The sequence below is a fragment of the Epinephelus moara genome, chromosome 22 (assembly GCF_006386435.1).
Source record: "Epinephelus moara isolate mb chromosome 22, YSFRI_EMoa_1.0, whole genome shotgun sequence".
Classification (NCBI taxonomy): Eukaryota; Metazoa; Chordata; class Actinopteri; order Perciformes; family Serranidae; genus Epinephelus; species Epinephelus moara.
The window spans coordinates 26,617,627-26,643,907 of NC_065527.1; the positions used below are offsets into that span (position 1 = coordinate 26,617,627).

Consider the following 26,281-nt stretch of genomic DNA (forward strand, 5'->3'; position numbering starts at 1 on the left):
ACCCACACATCCTGCTAACACCCACACTTTAGTGCCAGCAGAGAGAGAAAAGACAGGAGTTGAGAGAGATGACGTGGGAAAATACTTTAAAAAACAGCTTTTATCTGTTTTCTGCAAGAGGACACTACGACTGGATAGCTGTCAGGGGGCCGCCATTGAGTGGTTCCACCAGACTGAGAGTGACTGCTTGTGTGTATCAGTGCGTGTATAGCAATTACTTCATGTGTGTGTGGAGCAGAATCAGTGTGCAGAACAGACAGCACAGGGATCATGTGCAGCGAGCAAGGGTGTGTGTGTGTGCAGGGAAATCCACATGTATGACCGCCTTCAATCAGCCTCTCTAAACGCACTAGCGGTCACATTCTGAGAATAAAACATGAGAGTCGAAGCAAAGGAGAGCGAGAATAAGGTGAGGTGGAGAGGGCAGGGTGGAGGGAAGGCTAGGACTCCTGCACTCCTCTCTCCAGAACATTTGAATCCTCTCATTCTCGCTCACTCATGTCATTTCAGGAAGAAAGGGGCCAGTGCACTGACACTCTACAGAGAGTGTGAGAGTTGTCAATAGCAGCAACAGGATGACAGTTCAGCCAAACCTGTCAAGTCAAACACAGAGTGAACCCAGAGCCCTGTACTGCTTCAGGTTACAGCGAGCAAATGGCTCTCGCTCCGCACCGCCTGGCTGCATCCAGAGCCACACACATACCGTGCTAATTGGCATTTAACCCGTCGTGCCCGTTGCATATTTAGTTCTAACAAGCAATTACATAATGCTCACTATCATCTCAAACCAACTGAGTTGTAATGGAGCAATGATTAGCTCAGTGCTGTGATTGCCTTCTGTGCAAGCCAGTTCAACCAGATAGAGGCTCAACTGGAAAGTTAAAAACCAACACATTGTAATTTTCAGAACAAACGCTGAAATCCATCACAATAGTATCACTGCATGACTGAGCACTCTAAAAAGTTCAAGTTTGGTATGCAGAAGTATTGCATGACTACTAATAAACATTTTACTTTCATTATAGAGATCACTTAATCTCTATAATGAGAGAGAGCGGAGGGGGGGTGGAGCCTATCCCAGCTGACATTGGGCGAGAGGCAGGGTACATCCTGGACAGGTCGCCAGACTATCACAGGGCTGACACATAGAGACAGACAACCATTCACACTTACATTCTCACCTACGGCCAATTTAGAGTCACAAATTGACCTAACCTTCATGTCTTTGGAAGCGGGAGGAAGCTGGAGTACCCACGCTGACACGGGGAGAACATGCAAACTCTGCACAGAGGGGCTCCCCTATCCCAGGTTTCTAACCCCCAACCCTGGGTTTGAACCACGAACCCTCTTGCTGTGCGGCATCAATGCTAACCACTGCAGCACCATTTTTTTTAATTGCAAAGGCAAATGGAACATAATAATGAACAAGATATACTACTATACTATAATGTATACTCTTAAATAACAGCTAAATAAATTTTGAGTTGGGATCAATAATTCTATCTCTAACTCTGGAGAGATCAGCCAGCAGCCATTTCTCCATGATCTGTTTAGGAGCGGTGGAGGTAATCACTTCAATAAGAATGGCTGGTGTACCTTAATAGTCCACCTTGAGCTTTGTCAGGTTCCAGTGGGATGCTAACTTTGCTCATTATCTTTGAACGCTAACCCATGTTAATTTAATCAGCAGATGGAAAGCAAGAAACAGGAACCTGTCTTGGGTCTTCAGGAGTTTTTCAGCAGCATTTTTTCAGTGACAAATAATCTAAGCTGCACTCACACTACACTCAAGCAGCAACCTCCAGGGCTGAAAAAATGAAGCCAACATCAAAGTACCAAAAGACAGATATTTTAAAGGCCACTTGAGGCTGGCTCCAGAAGCCAGTCAATCCCCATAGACCTCCATGTTAAAATGTCCAATTTACAGCAGAAATAAACATGTTCAAGACTAGTATAAAAAAAAAAAAAAAACAGTTTTGGTCTCTTTAGTTAATTTCCCTGTTCATGACAACTGTACAGCTCCTGCCTCGGGCCCAAATATGGTCACTTCTGGCTCCAAAAAACCAAGATGGCAACAGCCATAATGCCAACTTGAGGCTTCAGAACACCATACCACAAACTAATGGGTGATGTCACTGTAGCTACATCCAATATTTTTACAGTCTATGATTGCACTACTATATTAACTTTGTATCTCTACCCCAGTCACCACAGCCCTTTCTCTTTCAACAGCACACTTCTGTTACCAAAATGAGGCAACATTTTTTGCCAACACTAGATATCAAACAAAAGCCAGAGACTGTACATCATAAGTTGCTATGAACTGTAAATTCACCACTTCTAAACAGAAGGCAGAATATAACGATATCTTGAAACCTGACCAGGCAAAGCCTCTCCTCCTCTGGGCGGCTGCCTCTGTCTCACTCAGACTCACCCCGTGTCTGGGTCCGCAGCTGCCTGCTCTGGAGAGCATCATGAAAATGAGGAGCGATCACTCTGCAGCTAAAGTACACTGACTGACAAGGAAAAAAAAGACAACTGCTTGACTTGAAGGAATCTCAGTCGACTGAGGGGTCACCGACTGATGATTTAAATCTTCAACTTTCAGGGGGCAGCCTTACAGACATATAAAGCAGAGCCTTCAAATGTCTAGCACTCACAGTATCAGTGTTTTTTTTTCTCCTTCTGCTCTGAACAATCTGCCTCACCGACACTTGTGAGCTGGGAAAATTAAATAAATGCATTCAAAGACTTTGTTTACGGTCTATTTCTGTACGCTGCCATGTGTACAAGTTGCTATCTGTATGTTGCTATATGTTGCTATGCGTATAACGCACGGTGTTTATATCTGTATGTTGCTCTGTGCCTCTATGTTGTGCTGGATGTGAAAACAAATATCCGTCTGGGACACATAAATCTAAATCTAATGTGGTCTGTGCTGTTGTACAGCATTATGTGTTTAAACAAAACAAACACAATGTTCGTCGTCATCTTCATTTTCCTTGGAAGGACACAAAGACGGTCCAACTGCTACAGTTCTGCAGCAGAATCCAGGATTCGAGCCACGGCACACAATCCTGTGTAAACTGCATCTCCCATGGTGCCTGATGGGAATGTGCTAACAACTGAAGACTGAGGAAGAAAACATATGTATATTCAAAGAACCAAACTCATGGTGAAGCGTAATTTAGTCCAATAAATTCAAATCTACCAACCATATTCTAAAGCATGCTACCCTATAAGCAGCCATGCTTTCTATTCATGTTGGTGTGGTTTCAAAATCATCATTCAGAGACTTAAAATTTGCATGAGATAATTAACCTCGAGACAGCCCCCCCTTTCCTCGAGTTGGCTGCAGAAAGCATTGGATTCACAAGCTCTGTTGTCAAGATGAAAACATAATCAAACCCAGAGGACAAACGACGAACAAACACAGATGCTGTGAAAATGATTATTTGGATTTTTTTGGTAGCTTCCTGCATTTGAAAGGTTCCTCTTTGGCAGTGAAACCTCAGAAACCTATGCTCATTCACATTCATTCATACATTCAGTCTTTTCTTTTAGACTTTAGAGATCATTGAGGAGCAACCCTCATTTACAATGACACTGAGTCAATTACAAAAACAAAGAAAACGAGGACACAATTTCTGAGCAGTCCCTGCTTACTACTGCAGGTGACAGGCACAAATAATGGCTGCCTGGAAGATATAAAATCAATTAAAGAATGTATGGCAAGCTTTTAAAAGCCCATAAAATATACACAGCAGTCAGTATCATCCTTAAACTCATTACTTGAAAGAGCCTCAGTCCACTAGGATTTTTATCAATCCACACACAAACTTTAAATTTTACTGTTAGATGAGACATCTCATTATCAAAACTTCAATCTTGTTCATTTTGATTTAAGTTATAAGCACACAAATATATATTTCTGTTTGTTTGAAATGGTGTCATTCTGTGGAAAAAAGGAATTTGGAGAGACATGTGGTGATTCACTTGACGGTTGGAGTCATCAATCAATTATTTTGGCTGTTTGTTAAATTTGTTTATTTAAGCACAGTTTAAGCTTTTAGCTCTGAGCCTGACTATCATCCTCTTTTTGCTCTCCCTCGTTCCATCCTCCGCCGCTTTGGCCAGAGTTTCACGCTGTTGATGACTGCGAGGTACGAGTGATGTTCCAAACCAGCTCATTAACACGCTCCCCTTCACACTGCTTTTCATACTGAAAAATGCCTGATTCAATTCCAAACCTACTTAACTTTTCAGTTCAGACACGGTCACTTTGTACATTAGCAGTCAGAAACCTAGACGCTTATAGCTTAGACACCCACAGAGTCAAGGGAAACAGCATGCTGGGAAGAGGAGAGGACAGACATGAAAGAGCAGCACACATCTCATTAGCACCCTTTTCTCTCTGTCCAGCCAGCTAACTGGGCAGCCAGCCTGCCACCCATCAGGATGCTCGCATGGTGGAAACCAGAATAGTTGAAGCATTTCACTTCCATCCTCAGATGCATCCCCGGGGATTAAGAAATCATCCTCACATTTCGAAAAGCCCGACGCCTGGAAATAGACTCTGGGATGTGGGGGCGGATAGGTCAGAGGCCCAGGCGCATAAGTCATTTTCTATTTTACAATCCTAACTCTTAGTTAATGGAGTTTTTTGAGGTAGGCACAAACACCAAGGAAAGGAGGGGGGGGGTGCTGCAGGCTTAGTGAAATCCACCTTCTTGGCAATTGACCAAGGGAGCGTCATAAATCGAACTTTACAGCAGAAATGCAACTTTACACAACAGTTTTTGGCAAAAAATAGTGACAGAATGGTACAACACATCTGATGCTGTTCAAAATACAGAACACAACCTTATCAAACAAATTCCAATTATATTTCTGTTCTACAAACTAGGGATGCCATGAGAACCGATACGTTAAAATCAAGCCGATGCCAAAATTCTGAAAACACAATGGTACTCATTTTTCTCCATCACTGTAGAAACCGAGAATGCTATTCTTCCAGACCTGACAGGGCAGCATATACGCCTACAAGATTTATAATCTGCCATTTAGAAGAACAACAACAACACTTGGAAGACAGCGACAAGTTGCAGTAGCAGTAACAGTAACAGGAACAGCTCCACCTTGATTTGTCTAAAAGAAAAGTGTTTTTTCCTGAAGACAGATTTTTTTTTTTTTAATTCTTTGCAATGTGAGCAGCACAAATTTACACTCAGCTACAAACAGCAGCAGCATGATGAAGTGCTGAGCATTTTTTTCTGGTTGTTGAAAGCTGAAAAATCTTCAACTTTGGGTAAAACTCTGCACTCGTCAATGTCACTTTTTATCCGTCCAACCACAGTGGGGGAGGAGTAGAACAAATGCCATAAAGACCAACTGTCACATCTTATATGTGCAAGTGCTGAACAGCAACAGCAATTGTACATGTCCAACAATGGGGGAGAAATATGCTAATATACGGCTTTATGGGTGAAACAGAATGTGGCACAATAATAGTTTTATCCCAATTATCTTGTTTTCAATTCAGTCAACATGTTTGTGAGACCTCAAGGACACACACAGCGTGTTCTGGTGAGAAATATTGAATACAAACAGCTTGTTTGTTTACAGGAACTCTACAGGGCATCCTTAATGAACACAGTTTGACACAAGTTAAACATTTGTTTTGAATGACGTTGCATACATTATACTACTACTGCTCCTGCTAATAAACTGTGCTAATGAAGTACAGCAGGTACACTGTATCATGCCAGCATTTTGAAATATTGATGCTTTGTATTTCATATTCCAATTTCCAGCCCTTTGAGAGACACAGGGTACACCCTCGGGACCAGTCGAGGGTGTGCGCTGCCTCTAACTTGGTGCATGCTGGGATAGGCTCCAGCCCCCGCAGCCCTGAACAGGATAAGCGGTTTAGAAAATGGATGGATGGATGGATATTCCAATTTCAATGTGGCAAGAAGATTAGCAGATTATTGCCATAATTGCCTAGCTCATAATAACAGTTACTCCTTTTGTTAGCCAGCTACAGTATCCTTCATTGTCTCCAACCTAATTTAATATTATTTGTCAATTTAGTCTTAGAGAGCATTCTTCAGTTTAAGCCCTTCAGTTATTGTTTTTTTTCCATAATGAGGGAGGTTTCTGAACTGGTAAATGTAATGGAATAAAGCGCTTGATCAGGTAGGAGAAAATATTCAGAGAGTGACAGTCCTCTGACTTTGAAGCAGACCACTGCTTGTCATTTTAAACTGGAAAGGGGCCTGTGAAACAAAATCTTTTCAAGCATTTCCTCCCAAGGGTGGAGCAAAAGTGCAGCTGCAGTTCACAAGTCTGGTGGTATGACAGTAAATTAATTTTTGAGCCACTGAAGAGAACTTTATGTCATTAATGATTTCTTGGGGTTTGACATGTGAGCTATATAATCCCACTTGGCTTTGATCCTTTTCCAATATTTCTGTGTTAGAAGAGAAGAGAAGAAGGAGAAAAGGAAAGGAAAGCTTAAAGGGAATAGATGTCATAGATATGGAAGAGATGGTTTGGTCTGAGCGAGTATGTGTGTGGGTGTGTGTGAGTATGTGTGTATGTGTATGTATGTAGATCTTTTTCTGTCTGTCACAGCAACTCACATCGTCACCCATCACATAGTCCACAGTGGCTTTGTCACTGCAGCTAACAGAGGGAGCTTGTCATGAGGATACACACAGAAAAATCACACACACACACACACACACACACACACACCAGTGTTGTAAAATGGCACGTGTATGAGTACTCCCTTTTTTCCATTAAAACGCTGGACCTCTTTATTATTGCGAAATTACTCATGATTACACTGCTGAGGCTCATTCCAAGAATCTGAATCATTTTAATCACCGAACACAAAAGCACAATAAAAACATGCTTTTGTTTTGGTAACATTTGTGCAGACACATCTGACTGCCACATTTCCCCTGAACCTCACAGCGCCGACAATGACACACAGCAGGATGACAGATGTTCGGTTGGTAGCTATTTACACGCAGTAGCCTCACTAATCTGTTTTGCACTTTCATTTGGTCTAATTGAGGAGGACTTGGATTGGGTCCTTTCTTACAAAAAAAGAAACAGCCAAAGATACTTCTGGCTGACTGACAGGTAAGTGCACTTATCAAAAGCAGCAGGAAGGAGAAATAATGAAATGAGCTGTAAGAAGAAGGCCCACAGGGCCTATAGAAAAGCACCAGGCAATATCTCAAGTCATTTAACAATGATATACTATTAAAGACGAAAAATAGAAAATCCTGCCTTTGAAAGAATTCTGCTCTAATTCTATCATGCAAATGAAAAAGTCCGCTAACCTTCGCCAAAAGACCGGATGTCTGGATCCGCCTGGAATATTGAATGGTTTCATGTCAAGAGAACATCAACCTTTTGTGTCAAAAAAAAACTCAATTTTGGATTCACAGGAGAAAAGCTACTCCCCGAACTGTGTGAATAGAGAGGTGACCTCGAGCTTTAGATTAGAGACGGCAAAGTCAGGAGTTAAGAGAGGGTTATTTAGGGGGAGTAGTGGGGGTGGTGTGGTGTCAAGATAGAGAAGAAAGAGGAGAAAGACAAAGCATTGTGCTGCAGCTGTCACACTGAATCTCTCAATCAACAGCTGAATTAGTAAGGGGATATGGAAGCAATTAATCAGGTTTAACAGCGGCCGCCAGGAAGAGGCGAGGGAGGGGGGGAAACCTGTCCATACATCTGTGTTTGTTCTAGGCTGTAGTAAACTATGGGTAAATGAGGACATATGGATTCACCATACTTCCACAACATTGACATGTAATGGAGAAAAAATAGGTTTGAATCGTGTTATGCCTCTAGCTGAGGGAACACGGCAATACATTTTTCCCGTGCATGCACACAATTTGGGGTTGCTGAAAGACTCTTTGACTTGTGGACAGGAGAAGCATGTCCGATCCACTTTACCACCTGAGCTACCCTGATGTATCACCTGATCTCATGTAGGGCTGTAGTCTCCTGATCAACTAGTCGATTATTTGGTCGTTATGCTCTCGTCCGACCAAATTCTCATTGGTCGAACAATCCCCGTTTTACTTTCATTAGGAACAAAGTGCTACATCAATGGCTTTCCAGGATTAATTAATTAATTAATAATTAATTCCATTATTTCCTGCAGCGGGGGGACAGGCTAAGTTACCTGTGAAAATGGGGGTGTTTTCAAAACACCCCCTTTGTTGACAGAAAGTTGAACTCGCCCACCCTCACGCTCAGCGTCGTGGTGACGCAGACCTCCTGTCAGTTTGACAGGACACTATTTCCCTCAGTGGAAACGAAGCTTGTATTTACTTGTATTTCACAGATAAGAAACAATAAATTATGAAGACAGTAAAGCCTCCACTAAAACAGCATTTTAAATCTTCGGTGTGATCGATCTTTCAGGGATTTATACTTCCGGATTAACTCTGGCTTCATATGAGCAGAGGAAATCTCCACTCGTTGCTAGGCTAATTTAAACAATTTGAAATGCCATAGGCTGGCGTTAATAACGTTAGCATGTTGTATTTGTTTGGAAAACGTGTTTAGTATAAGACAGTTGTTTTGTCAGTGAATCTTGTGAGTTGTAATGGAGCCAAATTATGTACCATTACCTTTGTTACATGTTGCTGTTGTCCCTGGCTTTGTATGAGACAAGGGGAAGATCGCTAGCTGCTAGGCTAGTTTATACAATTTAAAATGCCACAGGCTGGCACTAATAACGTTAGCATGTTGTATTTGTTTGGAAAACGTGTTTAGTATAAGACAGTTGTTTTGTCAGTGAACTTTGTGAGTTGTAATGGAGCCAAATAATGTACCGTTACCTTTGTTACATGTTGCTGTTGTCCCTGGTTTCATATGAAAAGAGGAAAAGATCGCTAGACGCTAAGCTAACTTATACAATGTAAAATGCCATAGACTTGTGCTAATAACGTTAGCATGTTGTATTTGTGGGGGAAATGTGTCCAGATAAAGACAAGTGTTTGTCTGTGAATGCTGCGAGTTATAGTGAAGCTGATTTGCGTACTTGTGTTTAAAATTGTCCCTATTAAGCCATGTTTAATGTGTGTTTTGAATCAACTAAACTTTACAGCACTTAACAGAGTCCTCCACCGCCAACTAGTGTTTTGGAGGTGTAACTGCAGAGTGACACAGACACACTACCGCACAAGTAAAAATGACGTGCAGATTTTTTTTTTCCCCACGACTAATCGATTAGTTGAAGATTATGTACGACTTTAGTCGACCAAGATTTTCTATGGTTGACTACAGCCCTAATCTCATGTGGGTAGAAGAACAGATGTTGTAAATAGCACTCCAGTGATTTAGGCCCTGTCTACATACAGATTTTAATATGCACAAAAGAGCTCACTCAAAGATATGGGTGATGCTGTGGACATGTGAAAGTTTTCCTTCCACTTCACTAACAATAATCCAAACTGTCCCACCGGTGCAGCAAAACTAGGTTTTAATGTGAGGCCGGTAGTCGCCCTTTTCATTACTGTTTCTGGAAAAACACAAAACAATGGGCATGCATAATTTGAAGAGGTGACTTTGTCATTTCCTAAACACTCCATTTTACATGTCCACACTGACACAAGGTAAGCAGAGTTTTGAAAAATCTGTTCCTTCGAAGGTGAAATTGAATGCCACATAACTACAGATATTGTACTTTTTACTCCATGCATTCTTCCTCCTTGTCAAAACCTAGTGCCTGCAGAACACACAATGCAACTTGACAATAGAAAGTTTGGCTGTAGATTTGGGTGCTAGCAGCAGTAACTGTAGTCTCGAACAGAGATGAGGAGTGGACTACAGAGATGTGGTATCTCTCACTTCTTTCTAACTTCACATCCCCAGAGTTTTACAAATGTGTAGTTTTCAGCACCAACTGACAGTGATTTCACGCAGCTACCTCTGGAACTTCGAAAGGCTTTGTACAACTTCTTTACATATGCAGTGGTACTCCTCAAGTCCTGTAAACAAACATGATGTGTTGGGTTCCCCTCAAAGTTTTTGGTGAAAACATTTCATGAAAATGCAAGGGTCAGCTAACCCAAATTACCAAAAACAAGAAAACACTTGGAGGTATCAAACCATGCAGATAGTTTTGACATATACCCTCTTTTTTTTTAACCAAAATTAGCGCATATATGCAAGTGCTTTAAATGCGGGAACACCTGCAAACCAGCAGACCAGAGGTGTGTTCATGTTCAGTATGCATTTCTGTTTCTTTTTTTTTTTGCTGGTATGTCACGTTCAATATCATGAACGCACCAGAAACAGGATTAGTAAACACTAGAGAGCCGCATGGAGGCCAGCGGAAATGCTACAGTTGTACTTCCTTTTTATATCTCTTACCTATTCAGACAACATTTTAAACGACGCTTGGACGGGGATGGGTAGTATTTTGTGGCGGCGCATCACTGTATCTTTCTGGCGAAGGGGCTAATCAGCACGTCCACCTGGGTGTCGAATTTCCATCTCCATCGATTGAAACTGATCCAAGCTGGAATTTGTAAGTACCTGTGTCTAGGGTCTCAGGAGTGAATGCAGAGGACATAACCTGTGTAACCTTTACAATTAAATACAAAAGGCAGGTGTTAGTGGGTTTTTTGTCCAGTGGGAAAAGGGCTTTAATTTGTTCAAAATTGAGGCTTAAATCTAAAGGTGATCGTTCCTTTGCAATCAGGGCCCCTCAGTTTATGAACAACCTGCCTGAAGAGATAAGGCTTGCAGAATCAGAGAATTCTTTTAAGTCACTTCTTAAAACCTGTCTTTATTGACTTGTGATGTTGATTTTTTTGTCTTTTTGTTTTCACTTTATCCCAGCTTTACCTTAGGGTTGTCTTGCTTATGTTTGGTAGGACAGTTTGGCTTTCTGTTGCTATATTGCTCGCAAGTTTTCCTTGATGTTTCTAAGAGAAATCTGTTCATTTTAACCCCAACCACAGCTGTTTTCCCTACCCTTAACCAAAAAATCCCATTCTGGTTGAAAACCCTCTGGGAAACTTCTCCCAACTTTCCCAAATTGCTCTCTGAGCATCCCGTTTCTGCTTTGTCTGTTAAAGAACTCTGAAATCTGCTCTGCTGTGCAAATAAAGTTATTATCATTATTATTATTATTACCATATCCAGGATTTGAGTCCTGCATCTCTGCAATACTTTTTAACCAAAGAAACAGTGTCAATAATGTTCATAGATTGGCCTGTGGATTATGACAAGTAGAGTAATACATGAAAGGCAGTAATACAGTACTGAAAGAGCTATATTTCTATTCTATTTCAATGCTCGTGTCTACACACACGCAAGCATGTATTTGCCATCATTTATTCTTCTCCAATATCAAAACAACCTTAGCTGGTCATGTCAGTGTTCCTCATTGTAATCGGAATTGTTTAAATCCACCGGAGTCCAGTGTTTTCATGTCAGTCCGAACACTTAGCGGACCTCTCACTGGACCAGAGCATTTATCAATGTCTGTGACTAAAGGCAGACAAGAGCCCATGTCCCACTGTTAATATTAAATGTAGACAACATTTTCGCTCCAGTCTGTTTCCTGCCAGTCACCTGACACCCACAGCAAGACATGAAAGCCTCCACCAGGAAAAAAAAATCCCTGAATAACACGCAGACTGACAAACCTTATTGTCACATCCATGTCTTTTTTTTCCCCGCACGTGGCTGCTTTGTTCGCCAGGACAGCCATTCATTTCAAGCCAGGTTTGAGCTTGTATATTAAAAAAATGACAAAAATGATCTAATTACACATGGCATGCATTGCAGAATGATTGGTGGAAAATGTACACTAGACAGAGACAGTAGTAAATGGGCTGTAACTCCAAATGACACTGGTATTCTCTTTTAATGTGCGTGTGACTCGCATAGAAATGTGCTGCGATGTGAACAGTAGGCGCTTGTGAACAGGGGTAAGGAGGAGAGATGTTGGCTTGCATTATGCAAATGAGAAACAACACTGTCAGAGCGGACGCAGTCGATCAAGACGATTGCCATCGACACGCGTGGACACGTACGTGCTCTTGGAGGCGATGCAGTCAATTTAGACGATGATATTGAAGCAGCCAAGGACGCTAACAGAGGTGAGAGAAGAGCCAGACAGTTGGCCGCGCACAAATCCTTGTCTTTAGCTCTGTTTCATTTTAGCATTTCATCAATACAGACTCCTTCTCTCTGCTGGCTGGCTAGCTGCTGACCTCCACAACTTGTTGCTAACAGTCTCCAGGCTTCGCAGAGCAGGACAGATATTTATGGAGCAGAGATGAATCAATGCTCGCTCTGTTCTTTCCTAATGCCATTTGCATTACCTCAGTGATATGTTGAGTTTCTTCAACCACTCCAAAAAGACATTTCTCTGCTCTCCATGTGTCGGTGCTTTGTGTTAGGTTATGAAATTTAGATAATGTAGAGCTGGTAAGTGTTTTGGTGGGTCAAATAGAAAGGCCAATAAGCTGTCAGGGGAGGATGGTAAAAAGTTTTAGCACACTATAAATAACTCATTGCATGGCAATGAGCATCCGCTGCTAAAGGTTTGTAAAGAAAATGGGTCTAGGAATAGTAATACAGGCAGAGTTTGAGGACAACTCACAATGCCCTGACCTTTCTGGTGCTAGCAGCACTTAAACCAGAGCTGGAAATGGACTTTCTTTTTTTGTCTTCCTCTTTTCTGTGACCTACACATCACCTAAACCAGAACAGCATGTGAGCGGTTCTGAAACTGAGAAATACCCACCAAAATGATGACAGTAGATGATGATATTTAGGAGTAGTTATATATATGCAGTGTATCTCATATCTAGCATCATATTTCACTCTGTTCATACAAACAAAAACTAGTTGTGTTCAGGGCCAATAACAGGAAACAGTGTGGGTAAAGCAGGGACTTTCCTGCCTCAAACTGAAGTGCATTGCCTCAGATATGACCTACTAAACCTTGATGGATTTTCTTTTCTGGGAAAATATGGTTAAACATATGCCTGTGTAGATGCAGCAGCTACGACTTAGAAAACTTATTTAACTCTTTAACTGGGGTATTTTTTGTTATATTATGCTTCAATTTAATTCTGTTTTTAAGGTATTCCAAAAAATAAATTATCACAAAAACCTTCCATCTCCTCTGTTACACAATTGCTATTAAAGGTCTATTGTGTGGGATTTAGTGGCATCTAGGGGTGAGGCTGCCCTGTCTAGAGCCAGTGTTTGGTTTGTCCATTTTAGGCCTCTGTAATAACATGACCGACTCCATGGGAAAGGACCTGCTCGGTATGTAGATATAAACGGCTCATTCTAAGGTAATGACTATACAAAGATTCTTATTTTTAGGTGATTATACACAAATGAAACATAGTTATGAATATTATATACCGTTTCTGCAAAGAGATGCCCTTAAATACTACACACTGAACCTTTAACTCTGTTTATAAGATATTCAAAAAAAATAGGAACCCCTTAACTGTCTAATGCAATCCAATACAACAGCCATGTATTGACTCCTACTTCCTTTTATGATGCCAATCATGTTCGATTGTATTGACATGAGCTTTTGTGTCAAAGTCCAGCTCTAATGTCATTTTGGAGGCTGCATATTGTGACAGGGTTCAGATCTATAACATGAAAAGATGTGTCTAACATTTTGTCTAGCCTGGGTAAAACACAATGTTACAAATGTATGTAATTGTATTGATTACAACCAGGTGGCTATGAGTTAAACACAACCCTAAAATAAGAATCGCAGTGACTGCATCTTGTTAGTAATGCCAATGATCTCTAATTGCCCTCTATATCATCCTGTTCTATTATCTTTTCAACCAGCACCCAGAGGGGTTTTCACTCCTGTTAGCATTAAGGCTCTTTAAACAAGCTTTATTATTGCCAAAACGGTCAAATGTCAGTAAATGCAACATAGCAACGCTGTCGGCTTAAATTCCCTCTGTAGGAAAAATCCCAGGCTAAAGGCTCCATAATGATACCAGTGAAGCAAACAATGTTACTGCGGTTATTAATTGCCCACATGGGTACAACGGGAAATGTCACAAAGTCACATCACGGCCTGACCCGCCGCTGCACTCGCACAGACGGTGAAAGCAATTTCTATTTTGTCACTGGCGAACTATAACTGGAGAGGAAACAGTGACTGAGCAGGAGGAGAGGATGGATGCCGCTCGCTTTGGTCTGCAGAACAGACTGGGAGACAGAGCAGGGACGCTTGTCTAAACATTTTCACACTTTTGAATTCCCCCCTCCATCTCTATTACCCCATCTAGCTCACTCGCTTTCTAAACAATGAGGCCTAGAAGAACTGAGAGCGGTGGAGTGGACGGTGGGAGGAAGAGAGAGGAGGAGGGGAGGGGAGGGTGTACTGGCACCCTTTTTAATTCCACCAAAAGCTGTTCCAACAAAAGGGCCCTCACTCTGGAGCTGCCATGGAGCGGCAGTCAGCCAGGCCGGCTGAAAATAGGGTCGTGAGCAAAAGAATGAGAGTGAGAGAATAAGACTGAGGGAGGAAGAATGGGTGAATAAAAGAATGGGAAAATGAAAGACTGAGCTGGGTATGAAAGGCTGGCTGGAAGTTTTCTTTACTCTGCATGGTGGTAAAGTCAAACCAGGGAGGGTGGCTACATTGATCGTGTGTGTGTCTGTGTGCGTAAGGGTGGGAGAGCTTGTGTGTATTTGCAAGTGATCTGCAAAGGCATTCATGACGCAGTGAAAGCTGACTGGACACTGAAAGTTGAAAGCAGAAACCGTCCTCCGACCATACCTGGATCAGCTTCATTGTGATTCATGGCCCTGTTCCTGTTGCTACACTCCGTAATCCCTCTTCCCACTGACACCTGTTTGCTCAGGAATGCCAAGGTGTTAGCCATGATATGGTTTATTTCCCGAAATGTGATCTGGAATTTGCTTAGTAACCGGTTTCCTTAGAAGTGGAATGAGAAAAAAAAAAAACGCTGACCGAGTGCAGACACATGCTTGCTGGTTCTTGGCACGCAGAGTGATGAATGAAAACCTGCTTCCTGGACACTCAGCGAGCAGGACCGATGGAGTTTTTTACACCAACCCGGAGTCTAACCTCTTCCCCCTAATTACATCTAGCTCTCTTTAAAAGGTCCACACAAAGACACACACACACACCGCACATGGCCGCACAACAAAAGGATGGGAAATTGTCTCATCCACAAAAGCAGTATCCATGACAACCTGCTCCGAATCTCTGAGATTGACCCACCAAGTCAACCTGCACCTCTGTCCACAAGAGCTCTCTGAAAGAAAACATCAAAACTACTTCTTTGATTATACACAAAAACAAGCAAACAGCATTATGCAACACCCTGCAATATAAAGTTAACAGTCCATCGGCCCACAAAAAATTGTGGGAAGTCATTAACATTTTAATCCTCGATCAATAAGAAAACCCAGAGGCGAAAAATTAAAAAGAGACAAACTTAAACATTAATGCGGACAAACAAATCACAGCACACAACGTGATGCAACACCATGTGCAAGTCTGTCAATGAAGCAGTGAAAAGGCCGTTATTAAGAGGAAACGATAGCAGGACTTGATATTGTGCTTTTCTGGGTGAGAATCACCACCGCACATAACAGTCCAGACAATGACAAAACAAATTAGCCCCAACGCTAACAGCTCCCAGCATAACTATGCACTTTTGCTGGTGTGAGTCATTAATAAGGTCTCAATGAGCATCAAGGGTCGGCTCTCGCGGGGATGGTTATAACCACAAGCCTCACCAGGAGGAGCATTTGACATTTGAGTCTGGGGCCAGCAGGCCTGGGAGTGCAGGTCAGGACCCAAAACGGCTCATTTCTGGCTCCTCACATAACAGCAGTTTGTTTGTTTTTTAACATGGTGGGTCTCAGATTATTAAGCGTAGTCATTATTTCATTAAATAAGCTTCAGCACATTCAGCACGGATGACTTGTACCTCTTTACTCTTGCCTTTTCTCATCTGATTGCGGTTTTGTTATGTTAATTGTATGGTGTTTCCAGTGCCTTTAATCCATGTCTTCAAAGCGCTCATGTCTTACAAATACAGTTTGCAAAGTCCTTCATACATAGGGCCGGGTATCTTAAAAAAATTGCGATACCAGTACCAATACTAGTTACCTTAAAGTCATAGATACCAACAGAGTATTTCATTCGATCCCTTTTTTTCTTCATTTGTACCCCTCTTGTGAATGGAAGCATTAGGTTGGATAAAATGCCACCATACTTTGTCACATTTTAGTGGCATCTCGGTACGCTGAACTGCCAACTCCATCAAATACCACGCTGGACTTCACCACACCACCGACTGTATGGGTTGTAGCTGTTTTGGTAGTGGGTCAATCACACGCCACATTAAATCAGACAACGCTTGTGGTAATTGGCCGCGAGGAAAACCATACAAATAGTATTTTTTCTAAATTGGAGTAGCTGGTGTCATTTGACTGGAGAAGTTTCAATACTTTGTGGTTCTGGGTTATTTTGGTAGTCGGGTACCGATACCCAGCCTTGCTACACTGCCAACACAATAAAATACACCACGCTTGACTTCCCCACATACTGTATGGTTGTAGCTGCGGCAGTCATAGGCCAATCACACGTCCCATTGGGTGGAAGAAGTCTTGCAGTGATTGGCTGCAAGCAAAACCACACAGATAGTCTTTTTTCTTGATTTTGGTACAAAAAACAATGAATGCTGGTATTGTTAAATTGGAGAGATTGATTGGTTCTGGGTAATTAAAAGGTATCACTCACAGGTCAAGGGTCACTCACATGACACATTAAATCAAAGAACACTTGCTGTGATTGGCTGTGATTTTTTCTAGATTTGGGTACAAAAGGAATCAACTGCAGGTATCGTTTGACTTGAGAAGTTTAGCTAAGACTTGGTTCTGGGTTATTACCTGAAAAAGGTACTGAGTACCAATACCCAGACCTACTTGTGAGCTTAAGACGTGCAATGACATTTCAACCCAGCGATGATACCTATGAACAACTCTCAAGGCAACAATGACAACCCCTCCCTCAACCCGCTCCACATGCACAAGATCCCTTCTCCTGAGACACGCTCCTTGACATTTAGTCTTTCTGCCATCAGCCACAGTGGGGCTGGGACCACTGCGCCACAGATGACGGAGGCTCCAAATCATTTCCAACCCCGGGGTCAGGTGGCTGCATGGGGTTAAAATCGGATTAATGTAAAGTGAGGAAAAATGTGTTAACTGAGAAAAATTACTGGCATTTTTATTCAGACTGCCCCTTGCTTTTGAAATAATGGGAGATTTTCAGCCTCCAGGCTTCTTCCAATAATTAATCAACTAACACATCCTGCAAAGAGAGAAATTTAAATAATAGTGCTGCTTCCTCAAAGGCCAAGAGCACACAACTGGCTGTACTGGGCAGCTCACAGATGAATGTCTTCAACTTGTTGCTGTGTTTGCTTTTCGTTACAGTAGTAAAATTAGATACCTCTCTGGATTTTTTTAAATTCAAAATGCAGTCAATGCTACACCAGCAGATATTTTATTCCCATTAAAGCAGGTGGTTATTTAGGGCTTCATGATCAAAAGGCCAATGATTGCTTCCAAGACTTCTTCATTTTGACCTTCCTCTGCACTGCTTCCTAAGTGGAAACCTAACACAGATCCATACCAGGGCTGCAGCACTGGCTACACAAATATGCAAACAACAAACAGCAACATGGCGCAATGATGAGTCATTAATAAGAGCTCTCGATAATCAGGCTGCGCTGCTCTGAGGGCGATAATCATCGGCCGCCTGCTCTCCAAGTGATAAGCTAATCAGCCCTTCGTCTCCACCGAGCCGTCGAGGGGACTCATCATCATTGACATTTCAGAACAGAATCGGGCCTGTAGAGATGAGCACGGGAGGGAGGGGTGGGGTGGGCGGGTGGCGGTGGGGACACCTGAAGTGACTTAATTATCATTGCTGTGGAATGATATCCTCTCAACTCTATTTTGCCTGTTTTTACTGAAGGTTAACGTTGTTCTTTTAACATCCTGGTTTATGTTTCACCACTGCCGTTGACCCCTTTTTCTCAGAGCACTCATTTATTTTCTGCATAATCTAAAACACACAGAGATCATCTGTCTACACGCACACAGCTCAGCCTTGAAACGTTTCCTCGAAAAAGTGTTTTGTATGCCAGGACAATCTTGTAAAATCAAGCTTCTACTTTTGCATTCAGTGTCACTAACTCACTGGCTAAGCAGCTGAAATGTGAGTGTGGAGGTTTTTCCACCGAGAAGACAGTTGTGTTGTTGCACGTTCAAATTAATTCATAACCTGTGGGGATACTGTCATGACAATCTGACAGCTTTTTAACAATACAGGCCTGATGTAGCAAAGTCTCAGCTGAGTATCTGTCATCCTCACACCAACCTGTGTTGCATGGCTTACAGCACTGGGGATCTCCAGTGCTGTAGTCCTCATTTTGTGCCATTACACTGGGGTGTTCCTGTTCTTGAGGCTTACATCACTCCAAATATGCGTGGAAGGGAAGAATGTCATTACAAAGCAAATTCCAATCAAGGTAAAATCTTCCTCCTGCCTTGTACACTCTGTGAAAATCACAGTTCACCTATTATGCAACAGATGCTACAGCAAAATGCAAAGTGTGGGCTCTGCTGCTCCCAGCCTTGAAATAACTTGCCCTCCATTTGCTTTGATCTCAAAGGCATGTCTCCAAGGCGCGTCAACGCACAAGACGACACATCTCCCGGCTCCATAATGACCCATCTTCTTTTTCCTTGGTGACAATTTGGGGACAGCTATGACAGATGATACCAGTTACACCCAGGTGAAAACAACAGCCTGACAGATTCATGCTGACAGAGCAGGTTCACAGATTTTTTTTATGCCGATCACTGTTGCCTGACTGCCTGCTGTTATGAATTTTGTAGCTGGTCCCAGTTTGGGGGAAAAAAAACTGTAATTGTTTCTGTTGGGAGCTGGAGCACGTCTGCGTTACTCAGCAGTGCATCTTAGCGATGCTATCATTGCTTGTAGTTATGGTTATTTCTCTATATCTATCACTGTAATGCTGCTATCGGGACGTAAAGTCTAGCTATGGCAATCATTAGCAAATTTATTGATAGCGCTTCTTGCTTATGGCATAATATATCCTCAGGTTTCCCAGTACAAGGGTAATCTTATTTATGGCATTTATGGTAATTTAGAGTATCAATAGTACTCATCAGAAACATTTTAAACTTTGTTATGTATTTAAATCACCACAGTGTTACTATAACTGCTCTACAGCGCTGTAGCAGGGATTTTCGTGTACATTGTGCATTCTGTTTTGCTCAAAATAAGTAACCTGGCATAAATTTGGGTATTTTTTTATCTTTCAAGGCCCTGCTTTAATATTCATACAGTGTCTTGCATTGTGCTTGCATCATTTGACAGTAAGTTTACAGTCGAGCTCAACAGATATCTGTGGACTGACGCTATCAGCCTGTGCTGGCTTATCACAAATGCATCTCCATGAGTGTACATTGACAGATACAGACAGAGAATTATGGTTAAGTTATGTTTGACATTTGTTCATCTGACTTTAAAGGAATACTTCATCCACAAATTGACCATTTGTATATCAGTTAATCATGTCAAGTTACCTTGAATTCGTGAACTTTTTCTTGCATGCCTCCACGGAAAACAGCCAACATATTGATTTATTGTTTGATTGGGGTCCACATTTAACAGCAGCAATACTATATTAAAACATTTGTTTGTAAACTCTCACACAACTCTTGCAATATAATCCAAGTCTCATTTATCCAGTTGTATGCTCAATACTACCAAAACACAAAAGTGTGTTGGTTTTGTTTCAACATTGGGTGGGGGACACACATATGAAAACAGGAGGGTTGGGGGCCCGTCACTAGAAATTTTTGAGCATCAAACATCTAATGTTTTTATGCACCAATTATTGCTTTTTCTGCATTAATTTATAGTGTAAATGTCTTTTATTTTGTCAAAATAAAAGTACTAAATATTGAGGGGGAGGTGTCCCCTGCAGCCCCCCCCCCCCCCCACACACNCCCCCCCCCCACCACACACACACACACACACAAAATTTACACCAATGTGAACCCATGCATTTATGCTAAACAACTTTAGTATTGTAGCCTGACGCTGAAAAGGGTACAGATAAGTTTTACTTTAAGTCAGTTTTAAATAGTATGTTTTTTCATAAGGTGCATGTGTTTGCATTGGTGTAGATATTGGGGCTCGATATAAAGAACATGTGCATTTGTCCTAAAATAAAAACATTTACGTAGCAGAGGACTGTTATTTTGACAAAATTAAAGACATTTACACCATGAATTGATGCAGAAAAAGCCCAAATTGGTGCATAAAAAAATACCAGGATACAGCAAATTAAGTGTTTTTCTGGGGGCAACGGGGGCACCACTCACCCCCCACCCCAATACTGAGACAAAACCTACACCCTTGTGTGTTTGGAAAGTACTGAGCATACAACTGAATAAATCAAACTTAGATTATACTGCACAGGTTGTGTGGGAGTTTGTACAAAGATGTTTTAGATAGAGTTTTGCTGTTGTTAAACGTGGACCCCAATCAATCAATAACCTAAATCCATATGTTTGCCATTTTCTGTGGAGGCGTGTGAGAAAAACAAAGTTTTCTTCAGGAATTCAAGGTAACACAGCAGGACAAATCGATATACAAATGATCATTTTGTGGGTGAAGTGTACCTTTAAGTTTCAGATACTGTTGTATGTGTGTTTGTACTGAGAATGTTTATTTACACTGCTTTAATGTTGAGTGGTCCCAGCTTATCTTAACTGTTGCTGAAATCTGTCTCAGCACATTCCTTTAATAATGTGGCACTCTGTAACAGCCGGCATTAAAGGGCCATTTCAAAAAATGTTTATTTTAATTATTTGTGTATAGAAATTTTGAAGAAAAGAAGAAATTGCACAGTATTATCATCCATTTTTTAAATGGTTTTTCAGTGAAAATTAATATCCGTATTGGCCTCTACAATCAGATATTGATCAGGCTCTATAAATATGTCCCAGTTTCTGGTTTATTTCCTTAAACATTCAGTCACTTTGTGCATACTGTAGGTGCAGATGTGAAATACTGAGATTTTGATTCCACTGCTACTTTTCGTTAGCATCATCCTTTAACCACAGGATTACTGTAGTGGATATTCATTAAGGGCTCTCAACACTCCTTGTTGAAGGGCCACCTGAAGAGCAGGGGCCGAGCATTTCTCATTTCCTGCCGAGACCGTGTTTCCCATCACCACCCTGTTGCTCTGCAGAACGAGGAGCAATTTCTGCCATTATTCTAATGGTTAGTAATCAGACCTGCGCTTGTGATTGCGCTCCATTTCCCTTCGACACTTTCCAACAGGTAAACACAGATAACAGGTCAGCCGCGTTGGAAGGGTTTGTAAAGGCTCAGAGGGGATTAGGCTTCCTGAACAGTCACCTGCCGTCTGAAGCTGCGAGGGAATTAGGACAAAAACCACAAACCAGGAGAGCCACACCTCGCGTATCATGGCGTACCGAAACTACACACACATACACACACAGATCCGGTGTTAAAGTGTGCTTCGACAATAAACTTTTACAACAGGTCTCACAGTCTACCTAACAGCAGCCAGAGAGAGGGGACAGAGACGTGACACAAGGAAACATGCAGCACTGCCGGGACACGAGCGGCGCGGCTGGAAGTGCACTGCCCACATTGAGGGCGCACAGCGCAGGGAGAGGAGGAACACTGAACAGGCGTTTGGCGGTTATTGAAACACAGCTCGGGGTTCTGTCTTACCTTGGGCTGCGAGGAGGATCGCTGCCGCCACCAGCCAAGCGTTTCTCACCGGAGAGACCGGACAGCGTGCTGCGTAATCTCTCGCCATTCTTCTAAACAGGAGACAAGGTGGACGTAAATATCCACAACAGCGCTGTGTGGGGCAGCCGGGCTCCGAATTATTCCTTCTCCGATGAGCCAAGAAACTTCGAGTTCAGTTCAGACCGCCTGGGTTGAAATCAGCCAAGTTGCGGCTTCTCTTTCCCCCTGACTCTGCGCGTCTGTCCTCTCTCCTCAAGCAGCACCGTGTTTAGTTTCTCTCTGTGTCTTCCTTTGAATCTGTCACTGACAGGAAGAAGGGGCCGGCCGCAGTGCGCACAGGTAGCCCGCGGCAGCTTGTGTGTGATGGTGCGTCTTTGCCAGGGCGAGAGGAGCGGAATGGAAACAAAGTGTGGACGGAGTGTGAGAGAGTCGGAAGAGCTCCGTGTGTCTGATGCGGAGAGCTGAGTGGGGAATATCAGAGTGATGTCAGCAGAGCGTCACCAAGAGGACTTCAGCCGTAATACTGAACCCTCACAGCTACAGCAGCACACTCCGACTGTGGCACACTTTAGACGGTTGTAAACGCAAACCTGCATACCTGCGCTAAAGGCTCAGAGTGTGTTATGCTGGCACCTGCCGCTCGGTTATATATCCATGTGTGTGTGCGTGTGTGTGTGACATTTATTTTCATTGATCATCAACATGATACTCATAATGGAAAGAATCTCCTGGAGGTAGAAATATACAATTTTGAGGTATACTTACATTTCACTTGAGTATTTCCATTTGATGCTACTTAATACTTACACTCCAGTACATTTAAGAGGGAAATGTATTTTCAACTCCACTCCATTTATTTTACAGTTACAGGTTTCTTTGCAGGTTGTACACACACAATCTTAGATGAGTATCTAGTGACAGACGAAGTACACAGATCTTTTACTTGAGGAAAAAGTAACAGTACCAGTGTAAAAAGAAAAGTGTCAAAGCTGCCAGAGTTCACAAGGTATTCAGAACAAGATTCGCTACCAACACGTTTTCTTTCCTCAGTAAAGAAAAAGAGAAAACATCTCTTATGCAGCAGCTTTTTTGTTGGCGCTGACAAGAAGCGACAACAACTAGAAACATTTTCTTTTTGACAGGAGAAAATTTAATTTTGTGAAATGCTGCACATTGCTGCTACCAGCTGCCTTAGCCATGGTCTCATCTGCAACAATATGTCAGTGTACACGTATGAGCTACTGTATCATGGTTGGATTACTGAACAGGCTTACCGCACACAAGCCCAGGGGCCAAAAGTGTCTAGGGGTCCCCACAGCCTTCACCTGCAAAATGACACTCAAAATAACACATACCAACCAAGAAGACACTCAAAGCCACCATGTAGATGTGCAAAGAAACTGCACAGACACTAACTACAAAAAGTTGTAAAAAAAAAAAAAACCCATAGAGACACAAAAATGACGAAAAAAGACACACAGTTCCCCCAAAGAGACACAAAATGACATCAAAGAGACACAAAGTGATGTGAAATGACAACAAAGAGGCACAAAACGACCAAAAAGAAGGCAAAACCACAACAGAATCTGAACATCTTGCTCCTATGTAGAGGAGGTGGTGGAGTCTTTTGCATATCTGTGCCCAGGGGCCGATTATCTTCAAATTTGCCCACGGTTACAAGTGCTACAACTCCTGCATGCAAAATTTTACAAAAGAAAAATATTAAAGTATTAGCATCAAAATATACCTAGAAGTACTCATTATGCAGAATGGCCAATTTCAGAATAATTTATATCATAGGATGAATGTGTTAGCATCACTTTAATGTTGCAGCTCGTAAAGGTAGAGCTAATTTGAATTACTTTCTTTACTGCTGGGTGACTTAATCCATAATTATATTAGCTGAATATATTTTCTATGAATAATTTGAAGTGGCAAAGTGAATAAAGTTGTCAAATAAATATGATGGAGTGAGAAGTACAATATTTGCTTCTAAAACATAGGAGTAGCAGTGTAAAGTATTATAAAAATGGAACCACTCAAGTTGAATAACTCATAATTGTCATTTAGTACAGTAGATGTACTTATAGTGCGTTTGTTTTGTACTCGGAGGTCGGAAGTTGGAAGTGGGAATGACGTCACCTCCGAGTTGACAACAGTTTTTGCATTCTAGTTGACAACGGTTGACAAGTCGGGAAAAAAAACATGGACATTACTGTTCTACCCTTGGGCTAGCCGTAGCCACTGTTAGCAATATCAGTTGATAACAATGCTCTATGTGGTATTTTGCACATAACAGACAGTGTAGCAACATGCCCACGGATAAAAATTGAACAGTACTATGGGTATGGCTGACCCAATGTAAAACAAATAAGATACAATTGCTATAAACAGTACTTTAGCAGAGTGTTTACTCAATATGTATGTGACCGGCAGCCATCTTGAATTCGTAAGTCGGGGTTGATGCGGTTGCTCCAAGTTTCCGAGTTAGAAATCTGATCTCAGGGTGCCTTGGAGTTTAAAACATCCGACTGGGAACTGGGAATTTCCAACCTCCGAGTACAAAACGAACACGCCATTTGTTACTTTCCACCATTACTATAGCATACACTGTAATGCAATACAGCCCCAACAATAGACCGTTTCAAACTGGACAACATAAACATTTTAAATGGGTCCCTTTGTATTTCCTGTTTGAATGTATGTTAATGCAGAAGCTGACAGGAAGTAAACAGGGACCAAAGTTGTTGCCCTAGCAACAGAATAGCAATAAAACGGTCCATATATAGCTACATGAAAAACTTCCTCCACCAGCTACGACACTGAAATGTTGTTCAGATGTTACTGCAACCCTAAAAATAATAATTAAATAATAAGATGCATATTTTTTGCAAAATGACCATTTTTACTTTTGATACTTTAAGGATATTTTGCTGGTAATACTTACTTTGAACACAGGACCTTTTCTTGTGACAGAGTATTTTTACACTGTCGTATTGCCTCTTTTACTTGAGCAAAAGATCCTAATATTGCTTCCACAGCTGATTACCAATTGTAGTGCATCGCCATTAATCACTCAGTCAAGACTACCGCTACATCACAGGGATCATTGCAAACAGTGGCAATCAAAACCAAAGCCAAAGCAATGCCTTAAAACTGCTTACACTGTCTGTCCAGCAGCCAAAAAATCCTTTTTATTGTTCACAGAAATCAGAGAAATGCTTTGACAGCAATTTGTAACGGAAACTTTTAATCATTTGTCAAAATAATGACTGCTTTCAGTCAGTCAGCTAAGTGATGAATCAAGTATGTCAGAACTATAAATATAAAAACTGTAGGAAGAAGTGGGAACCTGTTCTTGTGGATTTGACCCTGTGTACCAAACACATATCACATGCAGTGTCTCTGTGGGCTTTTCAGGCACGCAACATCAATGGTTCCCCAGCTCAGGCTTATTAAGAAGACAAAAAAACAAAACTCTTTAAAAGGACACTTAGCTCATTAGGGAAAAATGATGGAAACCTTGAGAGAGGCAATTCAAAGAGAGATACCCGTTCTGTTGGTGAGAAGAGACAATTAGCCTACTAAGAATATAGGCTAACTTACTTATAAATGAGCAGATATTTGTATCAGAAATTTAAAAAAAAACAAGTATTTTCCAATATAAAACCCATAAAATGTAAAGTGGTTAGTGATAAATGATGTAAAACATTCAAATCAGATGAAGCTATTGTTGTTTTAGGGGTTGATTGCATATTTTTTTCTTTTTCTGAAAGTACAATTACACTTTGTTTCTGTGTTCTGTGTATTAAATGCCAGAGTATAAGAGATTAACAGTATGACCTCTACCATGACAGAAGCTGTGGAAACACCTCAAATCTGTATATTCTTTAAAATATTTTAATCCACATCCTGACTTACCTCCATGATGATGATGTATTTAGTCTATTACACCAAAACACAAAACTACAAGGGACTTGCACACACGAAATTGCACACATAAATTCAGGTTTGCAGCACACAGGGAAAAGCCTTTAGGGACCAGAGGGGGTGGAGGGGGGTGTTAAGTCTCCCTAGATGGATACTGTCATTTACTTTGTTGTCCCCTCCACAGAAACAGTGATGCTGAGAGGTTTTTAAAAGACAGAAATGTTTCAAATGTGGATAAGTTGGAGGGAAATAAACAGACCCGGCTCTGCCACACAGAGAGGATGTTCTCCCGTCTGTTTAGGACGATAAGAGAGCATCTTTGAAGTCGACTGCAGCAGAGTTTAAGTTACTGTTGAAATAAGTAACAAGCAGATTGACTGAGAAAATACTTTGTTCACACCAAACACATTGTAAAGGCGAGGCTCAATTAGCTGTGTGAGT

The 26,281-nt window shown here is 41.6% G+C and overlaps 1 protein-coding gene across 4 annotated transcripts in view; it reads right to left on the reverse strand.

The window, feature by feature from the left end:
* The window catches only part of pvrl2l (PVR cell adhesion molecule related 2 like), a 433,542-nt gene extending 410,758 nt beyond the window's left edge, over window positions 1-22,784 (reverse strand). The window contains exon 1 of one of the 4 annotated variants that reach the window (XM_050034267.1): window positions 21,890-22,783. In XM_050034267.1, the coding sequence (XP_049890224.1) occupies window positions 21,890-21,977 (88 nt within the window). In that variant the 5' untranslated portion in view covers window positions 21,978-22,783. Of the gene's footprint in view, window positions 1-21,889 lie in introns of all 4 variants that reach the window. The other 3 variants (XM_050034266.1, XM_050034268.1, XM_050034265.1) reach the window with 3 other exon arrangements.
* Between the last annotated feature and the right edge of the window lie 3,497 nt (window positions 22,785-26,281).